This window comes from Crinia signifera, chromosome 1, assembly GCF_055691185.1.
Source record: "Crinia signifera chromosome 1, ASM5569118v1, whole genome shotgun sequence".
NCBI lineage: Eukaryota > Metazoa > Chordata > Amphibia > Anura > Myobatrachidae > Crinia > Crinia signifera.
In genome coordinates this window covers 459,411,150-459,435,356 of record NC_139217.1, presented here as the reverse complement: position 1 = coordinate 459,435,356, position 24,207 = coordinate 459,411,150, and the positions used below count along the sequence as shown (strand labels likewise).

Below are 24,207 nucleotides of genomic sequence, written 5' to 3'. Positions count from 1 at the left end.
GAGAAAGAGAGGCGCCCAGTTAGTGGTGGAGAAATAGATGTTAAATAACCGCCTAGATATACTTGTACATCTATTCTCCAGACTTATGCAAGCTTAAAATGATGTTACCAATAGCGGGCCAAACTACGAAAAGCAGCCTGGCCAAAATTACCATACTTATAAAAACCTATGGGGTGCAGTGCCCGGTATTTGGTGTTGTAGATGTCTGCAGGGAAGTACAGGTAATAAATTGCCCAGATACCGGTCTTTGCTCATGATTTAAGGCAAATATTTCATAAACCACCACTACCACCACCACCACCACCACCATCATCATCATCGATACCTATAATTATCTTTCACGGAAGATGTAAGCAACCAGTGACTCTTTAAGGCCCATACACACTGGGCGACTTTGAGCTGAAAGTCGCTCAAAACAGGAGGTTTGAGCGGCTTTCAGCTCAAAGCTGCTCAGTGTGTATGGCCCGGCGATGAGCGCTGCTGCGTGCTCCTGCAACATCATCGGGAAAGCCGTTCATCTGCTGGTTATACCAGCAGATGAGCGGCTTTCAGGATGGCTTTGCATAGCGCTCCGCTATGCAACGCCGTCCTCTCCCCCCCCTTCGTCGGCGTCGGCCAGGGGGGAAAGCCGCTCAGTGTGTAGGCACTGAGTGGCTTTCCCCGCAGCGATGACAGTGGTCATCGCTGTCCATACACACTGGGCATAGTCGCCCAGTGTGTATGGACCTTAACTCTAAAACGATCAAGTCTCAGAAAGTTTAGCGGAACATGAGGGTTCCAGGAGATACAAGGGTTGCCCAAGCTTTCTCCTTCCTATGTAAAAGTTGAATAACTGCAGATATCAGAGTTTCCTTAAATCCATAGGATCAATCTACACCACTAAAACCAACTAGCTGACAGATGCCTAATGTCCTCATCAGCTTCAGGATTGGAGGCGGCCAGCTTGAATAGTGCAGAATCCTTCCTATAGTACATGTGTAGGAGGATAAGAGAACGCTCGTGTCTGAGGACGCTGGGAATGTGTCATTACCGGTGTTATGGCAGGAACAGTGACCGGAGTGGAATATAAGTCATTACTTCTATTTTTTCCCCCCAGTTCCTGCTCAGGAACACGGTGGTGTCAGAGGGTGTAAATCATGGCATCTCCAGCAAGGAGCATACAACCACCACTGACATTTTCACAATTTAAATCATCTGGAGTAATAGCCCTTTTAAGATGACTAATGTTACTGATTTTCCTACATTAGTAATAGGACTGAGCAGAACATGGACAGAGGAGACACAGGCGGGTGCGAGAGAGCAGGCTGTAAGAAGTGGAGAGGTAATTAACACATCCCGTGCCAGGGGGGGGGGGGGGGGGGGCTGAGAGCGTCTGCTACACCCTGCGGAATGCTGCAGAGTTTATTGCGTTCTTTCGGTTAACGCCGTGAAAGGCTCTTCAGCCTCTTCATTTAAAAGATCTTCTTTGTATTTTATAAATATATTGCATTTTTTATTATTCTACTGGCTTTTCTGTGTTTTATTAAATTGTCTTGTGAAGTTGGATATTTTTACATTCTGGGAAAGGACAATATTCCGTACTGAATTAAGAAGAGGATTCTTCACCATGGGCCTTATTTTGGTTCATTCTTTCTGACAAAATCCTTCTTAGATGGGCAAAACCATGTGCACTGCAGGTGGGGCAGATGTAACATGTGCAGAGAGAAATAGATTTGGGTGGGGTTTTACTTCAAAGTGAGATCTATATTGCAGTGTAAAAATAAAGCAGTCAGTATTTTCCCTGCACAGAAACAAAATTACTCACCCAAATCTAATTCTCTCTGCACATGTTACATCTGCCCCCCCCCCTGCAGTGCACATGGTTTTGTCCATCTAAGAAGGATTTTGTCAGAAAGAATGAACCAAAATAAGGCCCCATCAGAGCAGTAACATCCTGGAACTCATTGCTGGTGGGGGTAATTACAGCAACAACTGGATACATTTTTGGCCACTAAGGGAATCCTATAGCTAGGACTTACTCAGGTCAGTAGTTACAAGTCAAATGGGTTAAAATCGATGGATTAACGTCTATTTTCAGCCTTAAATACTATGTATATTACTTTTCATCTGATGGGTTGGATCCCTTAGAGCAGAGAGTACAGAAAAAGGCAGTTTATTAAAAGGATGGGGTCGCCTGCAAAGGGGTAGGGGCAAAGGTTAAAAGGGAGAGAATTGGAGGACATGATGGAGGGACTTGGTGGCTGTCAAAAGGGAGGGACTGGGTGGTGAGCAAACAGGAAGAGACTGGGTGGAGGACAAACAGGGAGAGGCTGGGTGTAGGACAAACAGGGAGAGGCTGGATGGAGGACAAACAGGGAGAGGCTGGGTGGAGGACAAACAGGGAGAGGCTGGGTGGAGGACAAACAGGGAGAGACTGGGTGGAGGACAAACAGGGAGAGACTGGGTGGAGGACAAACAGGGAGAGACTGGGTGGAGGACAAACAGGGAGAGACTGGGCAGGGAGCAAACAGGGAGAGAATGGGCAGGGAGCAAACAGGGAGAGACTGGGCAGGGAGCAAACAGGGAGAGACTGGGCAGGGAGCAAACAGGGAGAGACTGGGCAGGGAGCAAACAGGGAGAGACTGGGCAGGGAGCAAACAGGGAGAGACTGGGCAGGGAGCAAACAGGGAGAGACTGGGCAGGGAGCAAACAGGGAGAGACTGGGCAGGGAGCAAACAGGGAGAGACTGGGTGGAGGACAAACAGGGAGAGACTGGGTGGAGGACAAACAGGGAGAGACTGGTCAGGGAGCAAACAGAGAGAGACTGGTCAGGGAGCAAACAGGGAGAGACTGGGCAGGCAGCAAACAGGGAGAGACTGGGCAGGGAGCAAACAGGGAGAGACTGGGCAGGGAGCAAACAGGGAGAGACTGGGCAGGGAGCAAACAGGGAGAGACTGGGCAGGGAGCAAACAGGGAGCGACTGGTCAGGGAGCAAATAGGGAGAGACTGGGTGGAGGACAAACAGGAAGAGACTGGGTGGAGGACAAACAGGGAGAGGCTGGGTGTAGGACAAACAGGGAGAGGCTGGATGGAGGACAAACAGGGAGAGGCTGGGCAGGGAGCAAACAGGGAGAGACTGGGCAGGGAGCAAACAGGGAGAGACTGGGCAGGGAGCAAACAGGGAGAGACTGGGCAGGGAGCAAACAGGGAGAGACTGGGCAGGGAGCAAACAGGGAGAGACTGGGCAGGGAGCAAACAGGGAGAGACTGGGTGGAGGACAAACAGGGAGAGACTGGGTGGAGGACAAACAGGGAGAGACTGGGTGGAGGACAAACAGGGAGAGACTGGTCAGGGAGCAAACAGAGAGAGACTGGTCAGGGAGCAAACAGGGAGAGACTGGGCAGGCAGCAAACAGGGAGAGACTGGGCAGGGAGCAAACAGGGAGAGACTGGGCAGGGAGCAAACAGGGAGAGACTGGGCAGGGAGCAAACAGGGAGAGACTGGGCAGGGAGCAAACAGGGAGCGACTGGTCAGGGAGCAAATAGGGAGAGACTGGGTGGAGGACAAACAGGAAGAGACTGGGTGGAGGACAAACAGGGAGAGGCTGGGTGTAGGACAAACAGGGAGAGGCTGGATGGAGGACAAACAGGGAGAGGCTGGGTGGAGGACAAACAGGGAGAGGCTGGGTGGAGGACAAACAGGGAGAGACTGGGTGGAGGACAAACAGGGAGAGACTGGGTGGAGGACAAACAGGGAGAGACTGGGTGGAGGACAAACAGGGAGAGACTGGGCAGGGAGCAAACAGGGAGAGAATGGGCAGGGAGCAAACAGGGAGAGACTGGGCAGGGAGCAAACAGGGAGAGACTGGGCAGGGAGCAAACAGGGAGAGACTGGGCAGGGAGCAAACAGGGAGAGACTGGGCAGGGAGCAAACAGGGAGAGACTGGGCAGGGAGCAAACAGGGAGAGACTGGGCAGGGAGCAAACAGGGAGAGACTGGGCAGGGAGCAAACAGGGAGAGACTGGGTGGAGGACAAACAGGGAGAGACTGGGTGGAGGACAAACAGGGAGAGACTGGGTGGAGGACAAACAGGGAGAGACTGGTCAGGGAGCAAACAGAGGGAGACTGGTCAGGGAGCAAACAGGGAGAGACTGGGCAGGCAGCAAACAGGGAGAGACTGGGCAGGGAGCAAACAGGGAGAGACTGGGCAGGGAGCAAACAGGGAGAGACTGGGCAGGGAGCAAACAGGGAGAGACTGGGCAGGGAGCAAACAGGGAGCGACTGGTCAGGGAGCAAATAGGGAGAGACTGGGTGGAGGACAAACAGGGAGAGACTGGGTGGAGGACAAACAGGGAGAGACTGGGTGGAGGACAAACAGGGAGAGACTGGGTGGAGGACAAACAGGGAGAGACTGGTCAGGGAGCAAACAGAGAGACTGGTCAGGGAGCACACAGGGAGAGACTGGGCAGGCAGCAAACAGGGAGAGACTGGGCAGGGAGCAAACAGGGAGAGACTGGGCAGGGAGCAAACAGGGAGAGACTGGGCAGGGAGCAAACAGGGAGAGACTGGGCAGGGAGCAAACAGGGAGAGACTGGGCAGGGAGCAAACAGGGAGCGACTGGGCAGGGAGCAAACAGGGAGCGACTGGGCAGGGAGCAAACAGGGAGCGACTGGGCAGGGAGCGACTGGTCAGGGAGCAAACAGGGAGCGACTGGTCAGGGAGCAAACAGGGAGCGACTGTTCAGGGAGCAAACAGGGAGAGACTGGTCAGGGAGCAAACAGGGAGAGACTGTTCAGGGAGCAAACAGGGAGAGACTGGTCAGGGAGCACACAGGGAGAGACTGGTCAGGGAGCACACAGGGAGAGACTGGGCAGGGAGCAAACAGGGAGAGACTGGGCAGGGAGCAAACAGGGAGAGACTGGGCAGGGAGCAAACAGGGAGAGACTGGGCAGGGAGCAAACAGGGAGAGACTGGGCAGGCAGCAAACAGGGAGAGACTGGGCAGGGAGCAAACAGGGAGAGACTGGGCAGGGAGCAAACAGGGAGAGACTGGTCAGGGAGCAAACAGGGAGAGAGACTGGGCAGGGAGCAAACAGGGAGAGACTGGGCAGGGAGCAAATAGGGAGAGACTGGGTGGAGGACAAACAGGGAGAGACTGGGTGGAGGACAAACAGGGAGAGACTGGGTGGAGGACAAACAGGGAGAGACTGGGTGGAGGACAAACAGGGAGAGACTGGTCAGGGAGCAAACAGAGAGACTGGTCAGGGAGCACACAGGGAGAGACTGGGCAGGCAGCAAACAGGGAGAGACTGGGCAGGGAGCAAACAGGGAGAGACTGGGCAGGGAGCAAACAGGGAGAGACTGGGCAGGGAGCAAACAGGGAGAGGCTGGGTGTAGGACAAACAGGGAGAGGCTGGGTGGAGGACAAACAGGGAGAGGCTGGGTGGAGGACAAACAGGGAGAGGCTGGGTGGAGGACAAACAGGGAGAGGCTGGGTGGAGGACAAACAGGGAGAGGCTGGGTGGAGGACAAACAGGGAGAGACTGGGTGGAGGACAAACAGGGAGAGACTGGGTGGAGGACAAACAGGGAGAGACTGGGTGGAGGACAAACAGGGAGAGACTGGGCAGGGAGCAAACAGGGAGAGAATGGGCAGGGAGCAAACAGGGAGAGACTGGGCAGGGAGCAAACAGGGAGAGACTGGGCAGGGAGCAAACAGGGAGAGACTGGGCAGGGAGCAAACAGGGAGAGACTGGGCAGGGAGCAAACAGGGAGAGACTGGGCAGGGAGCAAACAGGGAGAGACTGGGCAGGGAGCAAACAGGGAGAGACTGGGTGGAGGACAAACAGGGAGAGACTGGGTGGAGGACAAACAGGGAGAGACTGGGTGGAGGACAAACAGGGAGAGACTGGTCAGGGAGCAAACAGAGAGAGACTGGTCAGGGAGCAAACAGGGAGAGACTGGGCAGGCAGCAAACAGGGAGAGACTGGGCAGGGAGCAAACAGGGAGAGACTGGGCAGGGAGCAAACAGGGAGAGACTGGGCAGGGAGCAAACAGGGAGAGACTGGGCAGGGAGCAAACAGGGAGCGACTGGTCAGGGAGCAAATAGGGAGAGACTGGGTGGAGGACAAACAGGGAGAGACTGGGTGGAGGACAAACAGGGAGAGACTGGGTGGAGGACAAACAGGGAGAGACTGGGTGGAGGACAAACAGGGAGAGACTGGTCAGGGAGCAAACAGAGAGACTGGTCAGGGAGCACACAGGGAGAGACTGGGCAGGCAGCAAACAGGGAGAGACTGGGCAGGGAGCAAACAGGGAGAGACTGGGCAGGGAGCAAACAGGGAGAGACTGGGCAGGGAGCAAACAGGGAGCGACTGGGCAGGGAGCAAACAGGGAGCGACTGGGCAGGGAGCAAACAGGGAGCGACTGGGCAGGGAGCGACTGGTCAGGGAGCAAACAGGGAGCGACTGTTCAGGGAGCAAACAGGGAGAGACTGGTCAGGGAGCAAACAGGGAGAGACTGGGCAGGGAGCAAACAGGGAGAGACTGGGCAGGGAGCAAACAGGGAGAGACTGGGCAGGGAGCAAACAGGGAGAGACTGGGCAGGGAGCAAACAGGGAGAGACTGGGCAGGGAGCAAACAGGGAGAGACTGGGCAGGGAGCAAACAGGGAGAGACTGGGCAGGGAGCAAACAGGGAGAGACTGGGCAGGGAGCAAACAGGGAGAGACTGGGCAGGGAGCAAACAGGGAGAGACTGGTCAGGGAGCAAACAGGAAGAGAGACTGGGCAGGGAGCAAACAGGGAGAGACTGGGCAGGGAGCAAACAGGGAGAGACTGGGCAGGGAGCAAACAGGGAGCGACTGGTCAGGGAGCAAACAGGGAGCGACTGGTCAGGGAGCAAACAGGGAGAGACTGGGCAGGGAGCAAACAGGGAGAGACTGGGCAGAGGACAAACAGGTAGAGACTGGGCAGAGGACAAACAGGTAGAGACTCTGCAGAGGACAAACAGGTAGAGACTGGGTGGGAAGCAAACAGGTAGAGACTGGGCGGGAAGCAAACAGGTAGAGACTGGACGGGAAGCAAACAGGAAGAGATTGGGCGGGAAGCAAACAGGTAGAGACTGGACGGGAAGCAAACAGGTAGAGACTGGACGGGAAGCAAACAGGTAGAGACTGGGCGGGGAGCAAACAGGAAGAGACTGGGCGGGAAGCAAACAGGAAGAGACTGGGCGGGGAGCAAACAGGAAGAGACTGGGTGGGGAGCAAACAAGAAGAGACTGGGCGGGATGCAAACAGGAAGAGACTTCCCAAACTAGCCCACTCCTCTAACATACAGACAAGCATTGGCTGTATAGTCACCCATGAACAGCAATCGATTTGCATAAATGTGACTTTGCTTAGAGAACCAATCAGAACCTCACGGTCATGTTAGTCCATTAAAATGTTTAAACTGAACGCAAGTCTCTCATTGAAACAAAATATAAAGCACTGCGCTGAAAAGCAAAAGCATTTCAATATTTCATAAAAACAAAAAAATTACATATAAATGAATATAAACATAAAAAAAAATCTTAATTTGTGTTAATGCTTGTAGAGCCAACTAGGATCCTAGTTGGCTCTACAAGCATTAAGACAAACTTTTAGGGCACTGCACCTGTTGTAATATTATTACCTCAATTTGGGGATTTGTTTTATGTTTATATTCATTTATATGTAATTTTTTGTTTTTATGAAATATTAAAATTATTTTGCTTTTCAGCGCAGTGTTTTAAAGGTACTTGTGAATTATCCGGGCGCCCGATGTTGAAATTGTATTACAGTACATTAAGAATACGATGCAACGCGATTTCCCGTGAAATTTCCTTGACGACAAAATTGCGTCGCATTGTATGCTATTGTATGGTATACAATGCCACCCGACGCGATGCGACGCGATTTTAACCCATCCTTAATGTGTCAGATATGAATGATATTGATTAATGATATTGGATGTTCATCATAAAATCGGGTCCTTCTCTCGTCACGTCGGATTTGGATAACACGCGATGCGACGCGATTTTTCGGACCCGATCAAAATATCGGGCGCCCGGATAATTCACAAGTACCGTTTTAAATTTTGAATTGTTCCTTTTTATGTGGATAAGTACCCACATTTTTCACTGCAGCACGAAAAAGAATAAAGTATCTTTCTATACACCGAAGGTATACTTAGCGCACAGCCACTCCTCTTTCTATTAAGTCTCTCATTGGTTGCTCTGGGATCAAGTTCCTCTGTACATGTAAAATAACTTTATTACATATCGCCTTATACTGTATCTGCGAGTAGGAGGATTCAATGCTACTGTAATCATTGGGAAGGTGAAACCCTAGCTCACAGTACACTTGTGACTGGCCCAATACAGTCGTCTCTTTCTGGTGTTTGGCAGGAGAAATGCCTGCGTTCCGTGCAGGGTCACAGGTCTCTCCCATAAGAGGCTGCACCCTCACACGTGTCCACTTCTGAAATACTGCGATCAATCTGATATTAAAAATCATCTTTATTGTAATTATATTATGTATTATGCCGAGGTGGTAAACACTGCTGTAAGCTTTAATTACTTAGCTGTAAAATGTAAGTGCATTCAATCATTATACTGCACTCTAACATTACCACAAGGAAACTGGAGAAGAACGGAAACCTTTTAATCAATAAACATACAATCCTGGCTTGGAACAATTAGCTAAATATGTTTATTATGGTGTAAAATATACAGTTAACACTTTACTGGTTACAGTCTAACCGCAGAGCTGAAAACGATTAAAGACAAAACTAAAATGTAATCCTGGGCATAAAATGATGCAAGGGTTGTAAGGTACGCCCTTCAAAAGGGTGCAGGATACAGATAATGATCTGCGACTAGCACTGGTTCAATTTAATTGATCAGATCCTATATGCAAACACCATTGGGTGTGCAAAGCTCCACCCCCTGAACTAGACTTTTTTTTTTTTTAAATAAATGAAACATTATGCCATATGGGACTGGGCACCATTACTGAACCACTAGATAAGGCCCCACCCTCTTGCATAAAGTCACAGAAAATTGCCATAAGGTGGCTGTGCTTACTCAGGACCCCACCCCTCCTGGGTGTGCAACTCCACACGGCTTGCTGGGTCTGTACATGGAAGTGGAGTGATAGCTATTACCAGGATCTGTTCTGGTCACCTTAACTATAATAAACGCAAGCGATAATAATTTTCAGAGGTTGTAGCAAAATTATTACTGGATTGTGATAATTTTTCCCCTTTGTCACTGCTGCCAACAGTGTGTGTGTGTGTGTGTGTGTGTGTGGGGGGGGGGTTGTTTGGGGGTATTCAATCCAGGCCGAATTCCCTGGCCAGGTGAAAAATCATCAATAACTCGCCAATTAGTATTCAATCATGGGAGTTTTCGCCAATTTTGGAGATACCATTTCATTTTTTTCGGGGGCAAATTGGGATGGTCAAAAACAGCTGCAAAAACGGCTGCAAAAATGGCTGCGAATTTGACAAAAATGTGAATTTGCAGCAATTTCGCCGATCCATGCGGTTTTCGATTTTTTGGCCCAGGCGAAAATTCAGCATTGGGATTGAATAGGGTGAGTCGAATTCACCCAACCAACTGTGGAAAAATTAGCCCGGGAATGAAAACCTCCCATTGTGTCTAAAGGTGTTGAGTGAAGTCATAAGCTCCTAGTGAACTTATACCTGTATTCTGATCCGCACTAATTCATACAACAAAATAGCTGCCTATATGTAAACAAATTGCAGCAGGTTGTCCCTGATTATTAACGCCGTAAAGAAATTACCTGCCAGAAGGAGATGTGGCTATCCTTATTGGAGTAGGTAGCCAGATAGCGTCCGTCGGGGGCGAAAGAGACAGCCGTTATTGGTCCTTTGTGGCCGTGGATGTTCTGCAAAACAGATCGGGAAACACAGAAGACTTTTGGTTAATGTTTGTTCCTCAAGAACGTCAAAGTTTTTTTTTTAAATACTAAAGGGGAAAGAAAAGTAAATTGAATCCGTGTTTATATGCAGGAAACTCGTCTGCGCTAACCATCGTCTTCTTATTTTTCCCGGAGGCTTATTGTACGTTATGAAATCACGCACTTCTTCCTTGTTCTACATTAAATATTAAAAAAACAAACAAACAAAAAACAACCAAAGAAATAAGGAACAGGCTTTCCTTTGGCCTGCAGTACGCCAGCGTCTGTTGTCGCGCAGTTGTGCCGAGCGCGGTCTATAAAGTTTGCAGCTTTGGTTTGAAGTGTAAATATGTCCAGCTGTGCCGGCTTCAGATCAGTCCATTGTCCAAAGACTTGTTAATCCAGCAGCGCTTGATCTTTAATGATTAGAAATGCCTGTGTGCGTGTGTTCTACACGGTTTCCTAAGCTGTTCTGCTACACCAAACGGCATAACTTATTGGGGGGGGGGGGGGGGGGGGGGGCTTTGATAAAACTTTGCGACACAACATTCCATCTGCTAGAGATGCAGACTGCGGTTCCACTGTATAATCATCTCGTCAAATCCTCGCAGTCTGTACACAGACCTCCTACCGCTGTCTCCTGGAGCTGGCGTGCTTTCATCCTAGGGTGTGATGTGGGCTACACATATTATAGATATGACAGATAGACTAGTAAATATATGCCGTGGTGAGATCTCAATCCACTGAGCGGGTGGTTGTTTGGCTGCTTTTCAGGAGTGCTCCATGAGTACAGAGCAGATGTGGGAGCGGCCTGATGTTACCTTTTATGTATTGATAGGTGTGCATTAACATAAATGGTCTGGTTCTAAGAGTCGCCCGCAATGGCCACATTCATCTAAATGGTCAATGTTCCGCAAGTGCTTCCTACAGGTGTTTGCCCAGAGTGTGACAGTAGCTATTGAGACCTACTGTCTAAAAAACTATGTGTCCTCCTATATCTTTGCAGCAGCTGCGCCAAGCAACCCTTTTCGGCACGCCAGGTCCCGTGAGAGCAGGGTGTCTTTTTTGCAGAATATGCATCTTGGACGCTATGCGATGTGAATAGGATGCACTAAGACACTGATTAATGTGATATAGGTCACTTGTGTATGTGTGTGTGACTGAGTCCCCTAACGTGTACAGGAGGTACAATAATGTAGCATCCGCAGCTTTTTTTCCTATACAAGTTCTGCTCTGCTCCGTATACAGACTCCGTCGCACACAATAAACAAGTGTCATATCACATTATTCAGTGCAGTCTGTCAGTCCGCCGCATCAGACGTCTTCAGCTGTGCCATGTATTGAGGCTAGCAAGCCGGGCCTCGAGATCTACCAACGGTCCACGTTTCCCAGACACCGTAGCTGGTGCACAGCTGTAGTCATTTCTAACTACCACATGTCACAGATCACCTAGCTGGTGCACAGCTGTAGTCATTTCTAACTACCACATGTCACAGATCACCTAGCTGGTGCACAGCTGTAGTCATTAATAACTGTCACATGTCCCATATCACCTAGTTGGTGCGCAGCTGTAGTCATTAATAACTGTCACATGTGCCATATCACCTAGATGGTGCACAGCTGTAGTCATTACTAACTGTCACATCCCCCAGATCACCTAGCTGGTGCACAACTGTAGTCATTACTAACTGTCACATGTACCAGATCACCTAGCTGGTGCACAGCTGTAGTCATTACTAACCGTCACATGTACCAGATCACCTAGCTGGTTCACAGCTGTAGCCATTACTAACCGTCACATGCCCCAGATCACCTAGCTGGTGCACAACTGTAGTCATTACTGTCACATGTACCAGATCACCTAGCTGGTGCACAGCTGTAATCATTACTAACTGTCACATTACCCAGATCACTTAGTTGGTGCACAGCTGTAGGCATTACTAACTGTCACATTTTCAAACCGGCTGCATTCATTCCTACTATAGATCCACAGGTGGCCAGAAATACAGGAACTGTTGGTAGATCTCTAGGACAGGTTTGGCCACCCCTGGGTTAGATGTATGAGGACACAGCTGTAGGATGGGTTAAGTGCAACCGCAGATGGAGTAACCAAGCGTGACTGTTGCATCAAAGTGGGCATCTTGGTCCTGTACACGCTTGTAGACCAGGGGTTGTGACTACAGCAAAACACACTAAAGTTTTAGCACCAGTGTGTGTGCCTGAATAAGCCCCAAAGTGTCACCACATCGTACCCTTTTGCCAATCACAATGACAATAAGATATCTGCCGTAATGTGATGCCACAACAACCTGGTACACAGATCAGCACATTTGTCTCCTATCTTGCAGGTCACCTCCTAATCAGGGAGCCATAGGGGAACATGATATAAATAATGCATCATTTTGTTATGCTTTAGTTTTTAACCAAAAATGTAGCAGTCGCATTTTGTCAGGGGAACAAACAATCTGACTTATTGATTCCTTATGGAGCAGTTCCATTACTGAGGCATGAGGTAGTGTATGCTTCATGCCTCGTGACATTACTCATTTCTAACACAATCAAAAGCTCACAGCAGTAGTTCTCCATAGGACTCCAAACATGTGACATATTCCAGGTCACTCTGCAGGTGCACAGGTGTAGTCATTACTCACAACACATATTAAAAGACCCACGGGCAGTGCTTCTCCATAGGACTCCAAACATGTCACAATTTCCAGGTCACTCTGCAGGTGCACAGGTGTAGTCATTACTCACGGAACATATAATAATCCACTGGTGGAGTTATTTTTTTAACTTATATTTCTGAGAGGAGACCTGTACAACATTAACTGTTTGGGGGCCTGAGGACAGAGTGTGAGAGCCTATGGTCATCGTTAAAGGATGAAAAGTGTAACGACAGATGCTATTGGCTCAGGAACAATATGGAAGTGCACATAGTGTATCTGTGACAGGTACAGTGTAACAATAGTGCCTCTGTGCCCCTAGGGCAGTGGTTCCCAAACTGTGTGCCTAGGCACTATGGGGTGCCTCAGGACACTTGCAGGGGTGCCTTGGGTTGGTGGGCCAGGATAAATTCATATTATTTATGGTCAATGTACCAATCATAATATATGTGGACAAACAGAAGCAAATCCTGTCCCTCACCAGATAACTGTGACATATACACACAATGCACTTCATTTAATATATTTTTTTCTGAATTTCTCGATAAGAAGCATTTGGCCTAGGGGTGCCTTGAAAATATTTTGATGCTCTAGGGTGCCGTGATTCAAAAAAGTTTGGGAACCACTGCCCTAGGGGATCTGCTGATATTACCAGTTATAGGAACATACACAATAAAAAGGTGCAACAATTTAAGATGTGTTTGCAAAAATGCAAATCAATCCACTGCAAGATAATGTATAACATAGTAAGGGACTTGCTCGCACAAGTCCGAATGTGGCCCCTGTCTGATGGTGGGGCCACTGCATATGCACATTTTGTGTTCAGGGCCCAGCTGCGAGTGCCATTGGTAAACTTCTGTGTTTGCAAGGTGCTCGCAGCCTCATTGACAGGTTGTGGGCTTGCCGGGGTGGAACACCGGCGTATCGTGGGCGTGCTTGCAAAAGCGGTGGGCGCGCCCATAGAAACCCTGGGAGTGCCCGACACAACACGTGCTCCTTTGCCTGCTAGAGGCAGGCGCATGACATTGGTGCTGGCCTGGAAATCCTCACAGCAGCCAAGTGACTCCCGGGTTACTCGGTCCCTGCGAGCGGCAGGGAGAGGAGAAAAGAACATTCAATGGTAAGAAACAAATTGAATGATTTCTCCTCTGTGAGGGCGCTTGAGAACGTGTAAACATCCAATCCTAGGGGGTTCGCTGAACACTTTCGGGTCCGAATCAGGCTCTTGTTGTGTAATGAAGCTGAACTTATAGACCATGTACTTATAGACCACCGTAACTTAGGGTTGTCCCTAACGGTCAGTCTCGGCTTTATATATCGGTCCCTAGAATCATCCCTTTTGTTCAATGCTGGCCACCTCTATAGTGAATGTTATCTTTATACTACATATACAGTATATATTTAAGGCAATTAATGCCAACCATCGCTTTTTATTGAAAATACGTATTTAAAAATTAAGAAAAAAAAACAAAACAAGATTAAACATATAAATAAACAATAATAATAATAATAATAATAATAATAATAATATCACAATGCATACATCACTCAGGGGTAGATTTATTAAGCTCGGTGAAGTGATAAACTGTCTGGTTTTTATCACCGGCCAATCAGCTCCTACCTGTCACTTTTCAAACCAAGCCTGTAACTTCACAGTTAGGATCTGTACTTCACAGTTACCAGGCACTTTATCACTTCTCCGAGCTTAATAAATCTGCCACTCCATAACAAAGAGGTACATTTATTAAGATGGGGGTTCTATTTCGGATGTTCCTATGGGCAACCAATCAGATTCTATTATCTTGTAAAAGGTGCTAAATATATAAGTAGATTGTGATAAGTTTTCCATAGCAACATCCCATCTGAAATAGGACGGCCATCTTAGTAAATAACCCCTTAGGTGTCTATAAAAATCATTGAGAACTCCAGGCAGGAACACTTGCCGCCACTGATCACGCAACCTCCGATGTGAGGTTCCGGCCTCATGGAGAACAAGGATGAAGTGACGTAAGTCTCCAGTTGATACACGGGTGACACAAGGGCCTCACTCAGGACTTTTGTCACATCCAACCCAGTGAATGGATGACACGGTGACGACCGCCCCATTAAAGTAACCTCCACGTCTACTGCACGGACTTATGGCAGGAGTGTCACGTATATGTCTACGTAATTCCCGATCTTGCCTCTATGCTGCGGGTCATGTGGTTTCTGGGAGCCGGCTTTGAATGGAAGCAGAGAGTGACCTTGACGAGCGGTGTATAAAAATTCATTTATCACTGAAATGGCATGTTGGCTGTCAGTCAATAGATGCCTCTCATTTGTTAGAAGGCCGTCCTGCTGTGATTCCCTCATTACAATTTGGTTTAACTTCCCGGGCAAATGACAAACACAAAATGAAGCCGCTTCTGTCCTGGCCAGAGTTAATCTAGGAGAAAGGAGCGACAGCTGCAGCTAGCCAAGTGTTACCGTCCCTCGCCTCGATGGCATTAACTCTTTAAATGCCGTCTTGTGTACACAACGCACAACCAAATATCAACCAAACAAAAACTCGCCACACAAAACAGTTAAACAACAATCGTTGTCCGGCATCGTTCTATTAAGTTAAATACAGTAGCAACAGGTTGCTCTTTATAGAACCGTGTTGGCTGTGCAATGGCCTAATATCCTTGCGCAGACATGACACAAGTATAGTCCCAACAAGGAGACCACTGGAGGTAACACACTAGTTAACAACTGCATGCTTGACATACCTGACCAAGGCAAGGTGGGTAGTAGGCCTTAGATAAAGGGGCGATGTATACATAATATTTCTATTTGCAAGCCGAATGCATGTTGATTGACAGGGAGTGGGCGTGTGGGGGTGGATCCCGGCCGTTTTTGTGGGAGTGCCTACAAAAAATCCCGTGGTTGATACATTTAAACCGCTGGGAGTGTCACTGCTTAAGCCTGCTAGGGACGGGTGTCGGACGTCAGCAGCAGACCGGATGTGCCTGTTTTCTTCGCGCCCGCCGAGAAAGTTCTAGGCTCTGGTACAAATGGATGTGCATCCGTACACATCCAATCACAAACCGACCAAATCCACTCGCAAGGCGAGATTTCGTGGGCGCGGGGCAGAGGCTATTAAGATCGCTGGTCGGCCCAATGCATGAATCGGCTCCTAAATCCATATGGCGTTATGAAGACACTTTTTCGTTTTTAGCTCCCTTTTTGTTGTACTTCACGTTGGCGGTATATCATAACTTTCTGGGTATCAGTTTAGCTTACGGGAGTACAAGTCTTTTTGTGATCATTTACGGCCCCATTTATCTGCAGTGTTACGCTCTCAGAAGGAACCATTTAATTTTTTAGACCAGCCAGCAAAGTTTTATGTGCAGCCTGCTAATTTATTGGTGTCATTCAGGAGCTCCTGAGGTAAGCACAATAGGCATGCAGCATCTCACCCGTGCACCGCGGGATACCGCTGCTGCTTTGGTAGTGACTAGAGGAGTACAGAGGCCGCTACTAGTTATGGATGGTGATACAATGAAAGTATAGAGGGAACTGAGAACATGTCACCAACAGGGATCTGGGGACTATATTGTATCAACGCTAGAAATGGGGGGTTTGCACAGTGGCCACAGTAATACTCCCAGTATTGCATGTGGCTCTCCAGAGAGCTATTTGTATCACATATGGCTTCATCAGAGAGCTATCTGTATAGAGTATGGCTCACCCATGGCCAGATCCCCTACACTCTCCCCCTGAATCAAGAACACTGATGGCACTGAAATTGGAGCACAGCATGACTTCCCCACTACACAGCCGCTGTCAGTGCCACCCATCGAGGTGCTGCTGAAGTCACTGTCACCAATGTGGCCGCTGGGATTTCTGTGATGTCCAGGAGCGGAGAGTGCAGTGTGTGACTGGCTGGCAGCAGGCTGTGTGGCGCCAGAAGTGTGTGACTGGCTGGCTGTGAGCTGTGTGGTGCCGGCAGTATGTGACTGGCTGACAGCGGGCTGTGAGCTGTGTGGTGCCGGCAGTGAGTGACTGGCTGGCAGCGGGCTGTGAGGTGCTGGCAGTGTGTGACTGGCTGGCTGTGAGCTGTGTGGTGCCGGTAGTGTGTGACTGGCTGGCAGCGGGATGTGAGGTGCTGGCAGTGTGTGACTGGCTGGCTGTGAGGTGCCGGCAGTATGTGACTGGCTGACAGCGGGCTGTGAGCTGTGTGGTGCTAGCAGTGTGCGACTGGCTGACAGCGGGCTGTGAGGTGCTGGCAGTGTGTGACTGGCTGGCTGTGAGCTGTGTGGTGCTGGCAGTGTGCGACGTATTGACAGCGGGCTGTGAGTTGTGTGGTGCTGGCACAGTTGGGACCCAGGACTGAATACCCTCTAAGTATCACGGAAGCGGTACATCTGTCAGAATGAACTTAGGTCTACAGTCATTAGGTCGACCCCACTAGGTCGACTGGCAGGAAGGTCGACCTGACTTAAGGTCGACATGACTTGAGGTCGAATTTGCATAAAGGTCGACATGAGGAAGGTCGACTGGTCATAAGGTCGACATGGGGTTTTCACTGTTTTTTTATCCGAATGTCGACACAGTCGACATGGACACAGTTGGCAATAAGAATCGGACCCTCGCATCGCTCGCTATGCTTCGGGCACGGTGCCTCGCTGCGCTCGGCACACTATTTTATTCTCCCACCACGCCCTAGTGGATGGTAGGGCATGAAATACCGCCTGTCGGCACATGTCGGCTCAAAAAACAGTGAAAAACCCATGTCGACCTTATGACCAGTCGACCTTCCTCATGTTGACCTTTATGCAAATTCGACCTTAAGTCATGTCGACCTTGGCCCATGTCGACCTTAAGTCAGGTCGACCTTCCTGCCAGTCGACCTAGTGGGGTCGACCTAATGACTGTAGACCTAAGTTCATTCTAATAGATGACCGCTTCCCAAGTATCACACAGTATAACAGTGTCATCTACCACATTACTCAGAGCAGTCTCCTCGTGCGTCTTAGTCGCATTGTGCTGTAACTAAAACACACTTTCGTCCAAAATGACCTGGTGGCTCACTTGTGCCAGGCATCTTGCGTTGTGTGGCTTATTATGTAGGAAGACGCATCAGAATCTGCGAATGGCTCACCAGACAACCATCTGTACTTTAAGTCACTACAGCGCATTCTGTATTGCACAGCAGTCACAAGCAGAGGTGTAACTAAACAATGTTGGGACCGTAGCATCAGTTGGTGGAGTCCCAAGTGTCCCACAGAAATCCCCCAGATATTCTTTCTGCTTTCGCAGTAGAATTTACAGAGAATAGTGCGCATACAGAAATGTCCAGTGAATCTCTTAACATATAGATCCCAGAACCCATGTACAGTATGATGATTACAGCAGTAGAAGACTGTTCTGGGATCCAGCCGCAGATCAAGAATACGGATTTGTGCGGCAGGGTGGGGTGGGGGGGGGGGGGGAAACGTGTAACCTAGCGAACAGGTCTGAATGTTAGTAAATGAGGCCTATTAGGCCTGGAATTAAATACTTAATACAGGTTGAGTATCCCGTATCCAAAATGCTCGGGACCAGGAGAATTTTGGATAACGGATTATTCCGTATTTCGGAATATTTTAATATTTCAATGATGTATTTTTAAGTATCTTGCATTTATGCTGTATAAACACATAATATACACACAAATATATTTTATTACCACATAAAATACACACAAACATATTTTAATTGTTCAAAAAACAAGGTTTCAAAACGTGAAACAAAATGTGTGTACTATCTCAGCACTGAATTTGAATGCCAAGCAATCATTGTCTTGCACATATATAGTGCCAGTTACATATCATGTCCCCAGTGATGCTGTTACATATGTCCCCAGTGAGTTTTTAGCAAAAAAAAAAATTTTTTTCACTTTCTGGAATGTCCGTATTTCGGAATAATTCGGATAACGGATATTCGGATACGGGATACTCGACCTGTACTTAAATACGGGAGGCAGCCGGCAGTTCCACCCTGTAATCATATAGGCACAATAACATTGTGTGGTCTCCTACAGACATCAGGAAACCACTACCTGCCATCCAGGATAACAGCAATGATGCCCAATGTACACAAATGCCCCCCCAATGGCAGCCTTTTACCACCGCACCTCGCCTTGCAGCTAGAATATGTGACAAAGCTGCCCCAGGAGGGCTAGCCTTAGAGCTAAGCAGGGTCTCTGTCCTGGGGCGTCACCTCGAGCGCAGCAGACAAGGAAAATAATAAAAGTGGGATTATTTATTAATGACCGCATCGAGGAACTGGAGCAAAAACCAGATTAATCTCAGTGACAATCCACTTAATTTCCGGGGAGTTGCCCTCTGCTCTTACGCCCCAGGTTTATGGCAAAGAGACTTTGATGAATACAAACTGTGAAAAAAAACAAGATAAAAAGGAACCTTAATAAGAACCATAAAAGCAAAACCTATTCCTACCGGCTGTCCTCTGTTCCTCCAGTTACATTGTCTTATGTTCTGCAGAGTTCTTTTCCAGATCATTTGTTTCATTAGCACTTTGTTTGTTTATGACTCATCATAATCTGGGTCCCCAGTGTCCAAATCATAATGATAAAAATCCCAATGGACTGCAATAAGTATTTCTAACCTATCCCACTCTAACCCAAACCCTCCCCCTAGTACCTACCCCCAACCCCGAGGCAAGTCAGGATCCCTCTGTTGATATTCTGACTGGCCCCCATACACTATGCGACTGGCACTTGGGCCGATAAATTGCGTGAAATCGGACCAAAATTGCATGTGTGTGACCTTTGATCCGATGCGCACAGGACCGCGCATCGGATCAAAGGTCACACACATGCAGGAGGTCGGACGTGCAGCATGACCTTCTGCAGTGGGCAGGCAGCGGCGGCTCTCAAATGAGCGGCAGGCGGGTGCAGCGGGGGTGCCGATGAGAAGCAGTGAGGCCGCGGCGGTGATCAGAGCAGTGAGCATTGGTGGCTATTAGAATTTTAAAATAATGTGTCAAATGACTGTCCGGCTTCTGATTGGCTTAGATAGAGCACTCTCAGCCAATCAGCGGCCGCCGGACAGTCATTTGACACATTATTTTAAAATTCTAATAGCCGCTGATGCCCGCCCGCTGCACTGACGATCACAGCCACTGCACCCAGGCCGCCGTCCACCCCACTGTTCCTCACAGGAACTGCCGCTGTGTCCGCCTCACTGCTCCTCATCGCCCTGCAGATCATCAGTTTTTTTACATGTGATAAATAGCATGTTACAGTGGGATGCAGTTGAAATCCCGACCGCCGAAATCTCAGCACTTCATCCCTCTGTGGGTGTCCACGACACCCATTGAGGGAGAATAAATTAGTGCGCCGAGCACAGCGAGGCACCGGGCCTGCTGCGTGGCGAGCGCAGCGAGCCCACAAGGTGGGGGGCGATTCACGTCCCCCCCTTGTCGGGATTCCGGCGGTTGGGATTTCAAACCAATCCCGTTACAGTTGCTCAAACCCCTTTCACACCGCACCCATGTATGCCCTGCAAAACTAGTGAAAGTGAGGTAGGTCATCAAACAGTGCTTCCAATCCACCAATACATTGAGCAGCTTCTCAACTATCGCCCGGGTAGAATATCCCCCCTGTTCCACCGCAACATATTTGGTTCGGTCCTGGGAATTTCTCTGGAAATGACCAGACATGCATAACTCCCGATGACCCCTTCACAATGACACACGACCCATGTTTACCTGGCAAAGTCCCCGATCAAATGCTTACTGTAGGTGGAACACAGTATCACTGCATCCGACCCAGACTGAACTGTGCTTAAATTCAGCTCTTACCAATATATTCGATAAAAATATCTGTAGCTATGCCCATACTGTATGTCCTCTCTATATACTTACAAATTCCAGGAGTTCAGTGCGGTTACCGTTCAGTTTAAACCCGTTTAACACCAAATTCAAAGACACAAAAAAAAAATCAACAGTCAGCTGGCAGAACCGTACCCGGCAGTAATTTCAAACATTGCTGCACTGTAAATGTAAATTAAAAATACATCTACTTGGTCGGTTTCCCATTTCAAAGACACACATACTTGCGCACACACGCAACAAACAATCAACAAAAACATATTCTCCTGGGAACGTAGCATTCTCCTATCAGCCTCCAGAGACTACGTACAGCTGCGGTAACCTTTCTGCAAAAATTGTCTCTGGTGAAAGACTATGAATAATTTCAGACAGATACTGAAGACTTAAAATTGCCCCACACGCTACGAGCACGTTATAATTTAACAGCCCACCAAACACAATTACGGTAATATAAAAAAAAATAACTAAAAGGAACATAGAATACTGGACAGTTTAACAATCTGCAGTTCTTCGGTTGATGAGGAAGTACTGTAACCAGGGTTTTTAAACCTTTCAAACCAAAGATCTGTATATAAACTGCAACGTCCTCTGATCACTACAGCAACAAAAGGAAACTATACAGAGTGGTGCATGTCAATATTCCACTTGAGCCAGAGTTGCCCTTTTAATATCCCGAGGGGAAGGCTATTTACATCAGAACAGAGCTTTTGTAGATGGTGGAACACTGGTATTGGACAAATTAATTATATTTAAAAAAAAAAAGCTGAGTGGTTACAATTTACATTTTTCGGTACTTATGTAGTATCTGGGCTGCCGATTTTTTGATTGTATGCCTTAAGTTAAGGCATACAATCAGATGCGATGCGATGCGATATCGCATCGCATCGCATCGCATCCGATATCGGATGCGATGACCCGATTTTTCCATAGGAATCAATGTTAAAATGATTCCTATGGAAAAATGGGTCCTTTTCATACCCCTACTATCCAAGTGGGCATGGAGTTGGATATAAACCTGTGGCGAGCGTAGCGAGCCACCGAGCCCGAAGCGTGGCGAGCGAAGCGAGCCCCGCGAGGGGACGGTATTCGTCCCCTCGCGGGGCTCGCTTCGCTCGCCACGCTTCGGGCTCGGTGGCTCGCTACGCTCGCCACAGGTTTATATCCAACTCCATGCCCACTTGGATAGTAGGGGTATGAAAAGGACCCATTTTTCCCATTGAATTCCATGTTAAAATGGACTCAGTCCATTTTAACATTGATTCCTATGGAAAAATCGGGTCATCGCATCGCATCGCATCGCATCGAATCGCATGGTCGCATGCGATGCGATCTCCCGATCCGACCCGATTTAGAAATCGGCAGCCCAGATACTACATAAGTACCCATTTTTCAAAATAAAAGAACACATAAAAGTAGTGGCAAAACCAAACACAAAAAATTAGATGATTAAAAAAAAATGTATGTGATGCACGAAGAACACGGGGCTACCCCCAGCCTTGTGTTTGGGATTCTTAACCGGATGCTAAAAGGTTCTCGATAATGACTGGACACCAACCTTTTCCTTGGTCATGTTGCTGTGGTGAGGCAGAGCACACAAACTCCAAAATACCCAACTGCGCAAAAATGCCCCAAATATCAGAGCATCCGAACACGCACCAACACCCGAGTTCCTGAACACCTGAGGGAATACCTGAGTCCCACAGATCTTTAGCTGCAGCTTCTGATCTTCCTGGCAGCAGGTAAGATCCAGCTAAAGATCCACAGGAGTGCGCATCGTACCGCAATTGTTCATGACTGCAACGGATTTGCGGTGAAATCGCTGTAGTGTGTGGGCACCTTCAGACTGGTCCTGGAGACTTACTCGGTGCTGCGAAGGCTGTGGGGCTATCGGGACTGCTGCTAACATCAGCGTCCCTTCCAATGGTCGGGAGCCACCGGCGCTTTCTGGTGCACGCTCAGAAAATGCCAGCCGCCTGTCAATCAAGTTGTGAACAGCCAGCGATGACAATTCATTGCTGGCTTTGTTCACAGGAACGGCTCACGCATGGGCACTACACTGTGCGAATGGGTCGGAACCAAGCTCACTGTTTTATATCCTGCATGCAATGGGGTTGGGATCACTTGGTCTACAAGAAGTTGGTCGACAAGCGTTGGCTTGACATCCTTAGGTGGACATGGGGAAAGGTCAACATGGGTCAAGAGGGTCGACCATTTGACTATTGACCTAGACCATGTCGACATAATGCTTGTGTCAACCTAATGACATGTCGACCTAGACCCATGTCGACCATCATGTTGTAGACCAAATGACCCATACAATATATCAATAGGAATGAATATATTTACCAGATTTTTCTATCTTCTCCAAATAGGTATTCTCCTCTACATCTTATCAATGTATCTGGGCTACAAAATGGGCGAGGGGCAGATTTGCTTGGACATTTCCTGTGGTGTAACTTGATCGGTACATACTGTGGCTTGGCCTCAGTATGGCTTATCTCCCCTGGCTTCTGCGGCACTGCGGGCCTGACACACTACCTGGGTCTTATCCATTCCTTTCTCTTGAAAACCGTTGGTCAGTGTCAGTTTGAATATTTACACAGATGACTGATTGATTGTCCGGTGATACTGACAGTAAAGATCTAGTCATCCCGTAAAACATAGATTACCTATTTAATGCAGTCTTTAGATGCTGATCCAACAGGACATTTAAAAAAATAAAGACAAGTGATTTTGGTCAGTTAATACTTTGTCCTGCTCATCATACATCGCCGAACCGCTTCAGGCTTTCCATACTTTCTATACATTATGGGTATATGTTCTGTAAAAGGCAACGGACTGTAGGAAAGCCGTTACGCTCTCTTCTCCCGCCTGTAATCATGACATTATTAATACTTGCCACTGACTTATCCAATTAGCTCTTGTTGTCATGAGAATTTTGATATCACTTATTTTAATATATAGCGTTTAGCAGCACATTGATAGAACCCCATCCCGGCCTCTAATGAAATGAGGACGTTTATTCGATACGTTTATGATCGATATTAAGAGATATGAGTCAATATATCCACACATATAGGACGCAGATAGATAATGGCACGAGGGCCTGACAGATGCTTTGATTCCTTCTAATATTAATGAGCGGTTCATAATTTATGTATTGGTTGCCTGGCCACACGACAAAATGCTTCATGGGAATTACATTTGCGTGAAATTTATGGAAAAGAAAGTGGCAGAAAATTGTGGAATAAGCAGAAACAAGAGAGAAGGGAGAGAATGTCGCTGTCCGCGTTGCTGAACTGGTCAGTACCAATGGGAGTCTCCCTACTGCAACGCAATATTTACTATAAAGGAATAAAGCACAGGTGGTGCACCCCTACTATTAGCTATAGATGTGTCCACATACATCTACCGTCCATGTGCTACAAGTCGCAATATACAGAACCAGTGATTCAGCACCGCCGAGCATGTTTTTGTGCGCTCCTTTTTGTGTAGTCTGTGTCTGCGCTGTAGTCTGCATTGTTTTCCAGGATCACTGTAACATAGCATTTCCTATGCAGATACAGCAACAGTTGAAAGTAGAATATAGGCATGCTGCATATCATTTTAATCAGCAGAAGCTGCCTAAGCAGCCTATTCATTCAGTGAATAATAGAAACAGTTGCAAAAAAAAAAAATATTCCTGGTGCTACAGTTCTAGCTGGCACAACTAGAAGGGCACATCTGAACGACTACTTTCTCAGCGCTCACACGGACACCAGAAGATGC

The 24,207-nt window shown here is 48.1% G+C and overlaps 1 protein-coding gene across 2 annotated transcripts in view; it reads right to left on the bottom strand.

Annotated features, from left to right (window-relative positions):
• WDR7 (WD repeat domain 7) overlaps nucleotides 1-24,207 on the bottom strand; it is a 298,065-nt gene that overhangs the window by 6,686 nt on the left and 267,172 nt on the right. For both annotated transcript variants that reach the window (XM_083155233.1, XM_083155236.1), the window contains one exon: nucleotides 9,800-9,904. In XM_083155233.1, the coding sequence (XP_083011359.1) occupies nucleotides 9,800-9,904 (105 nt within the window). The remainder of the gene's footprint in view (nucleotides 1-9,799; nucleotides 9,905-24,207) is intronic.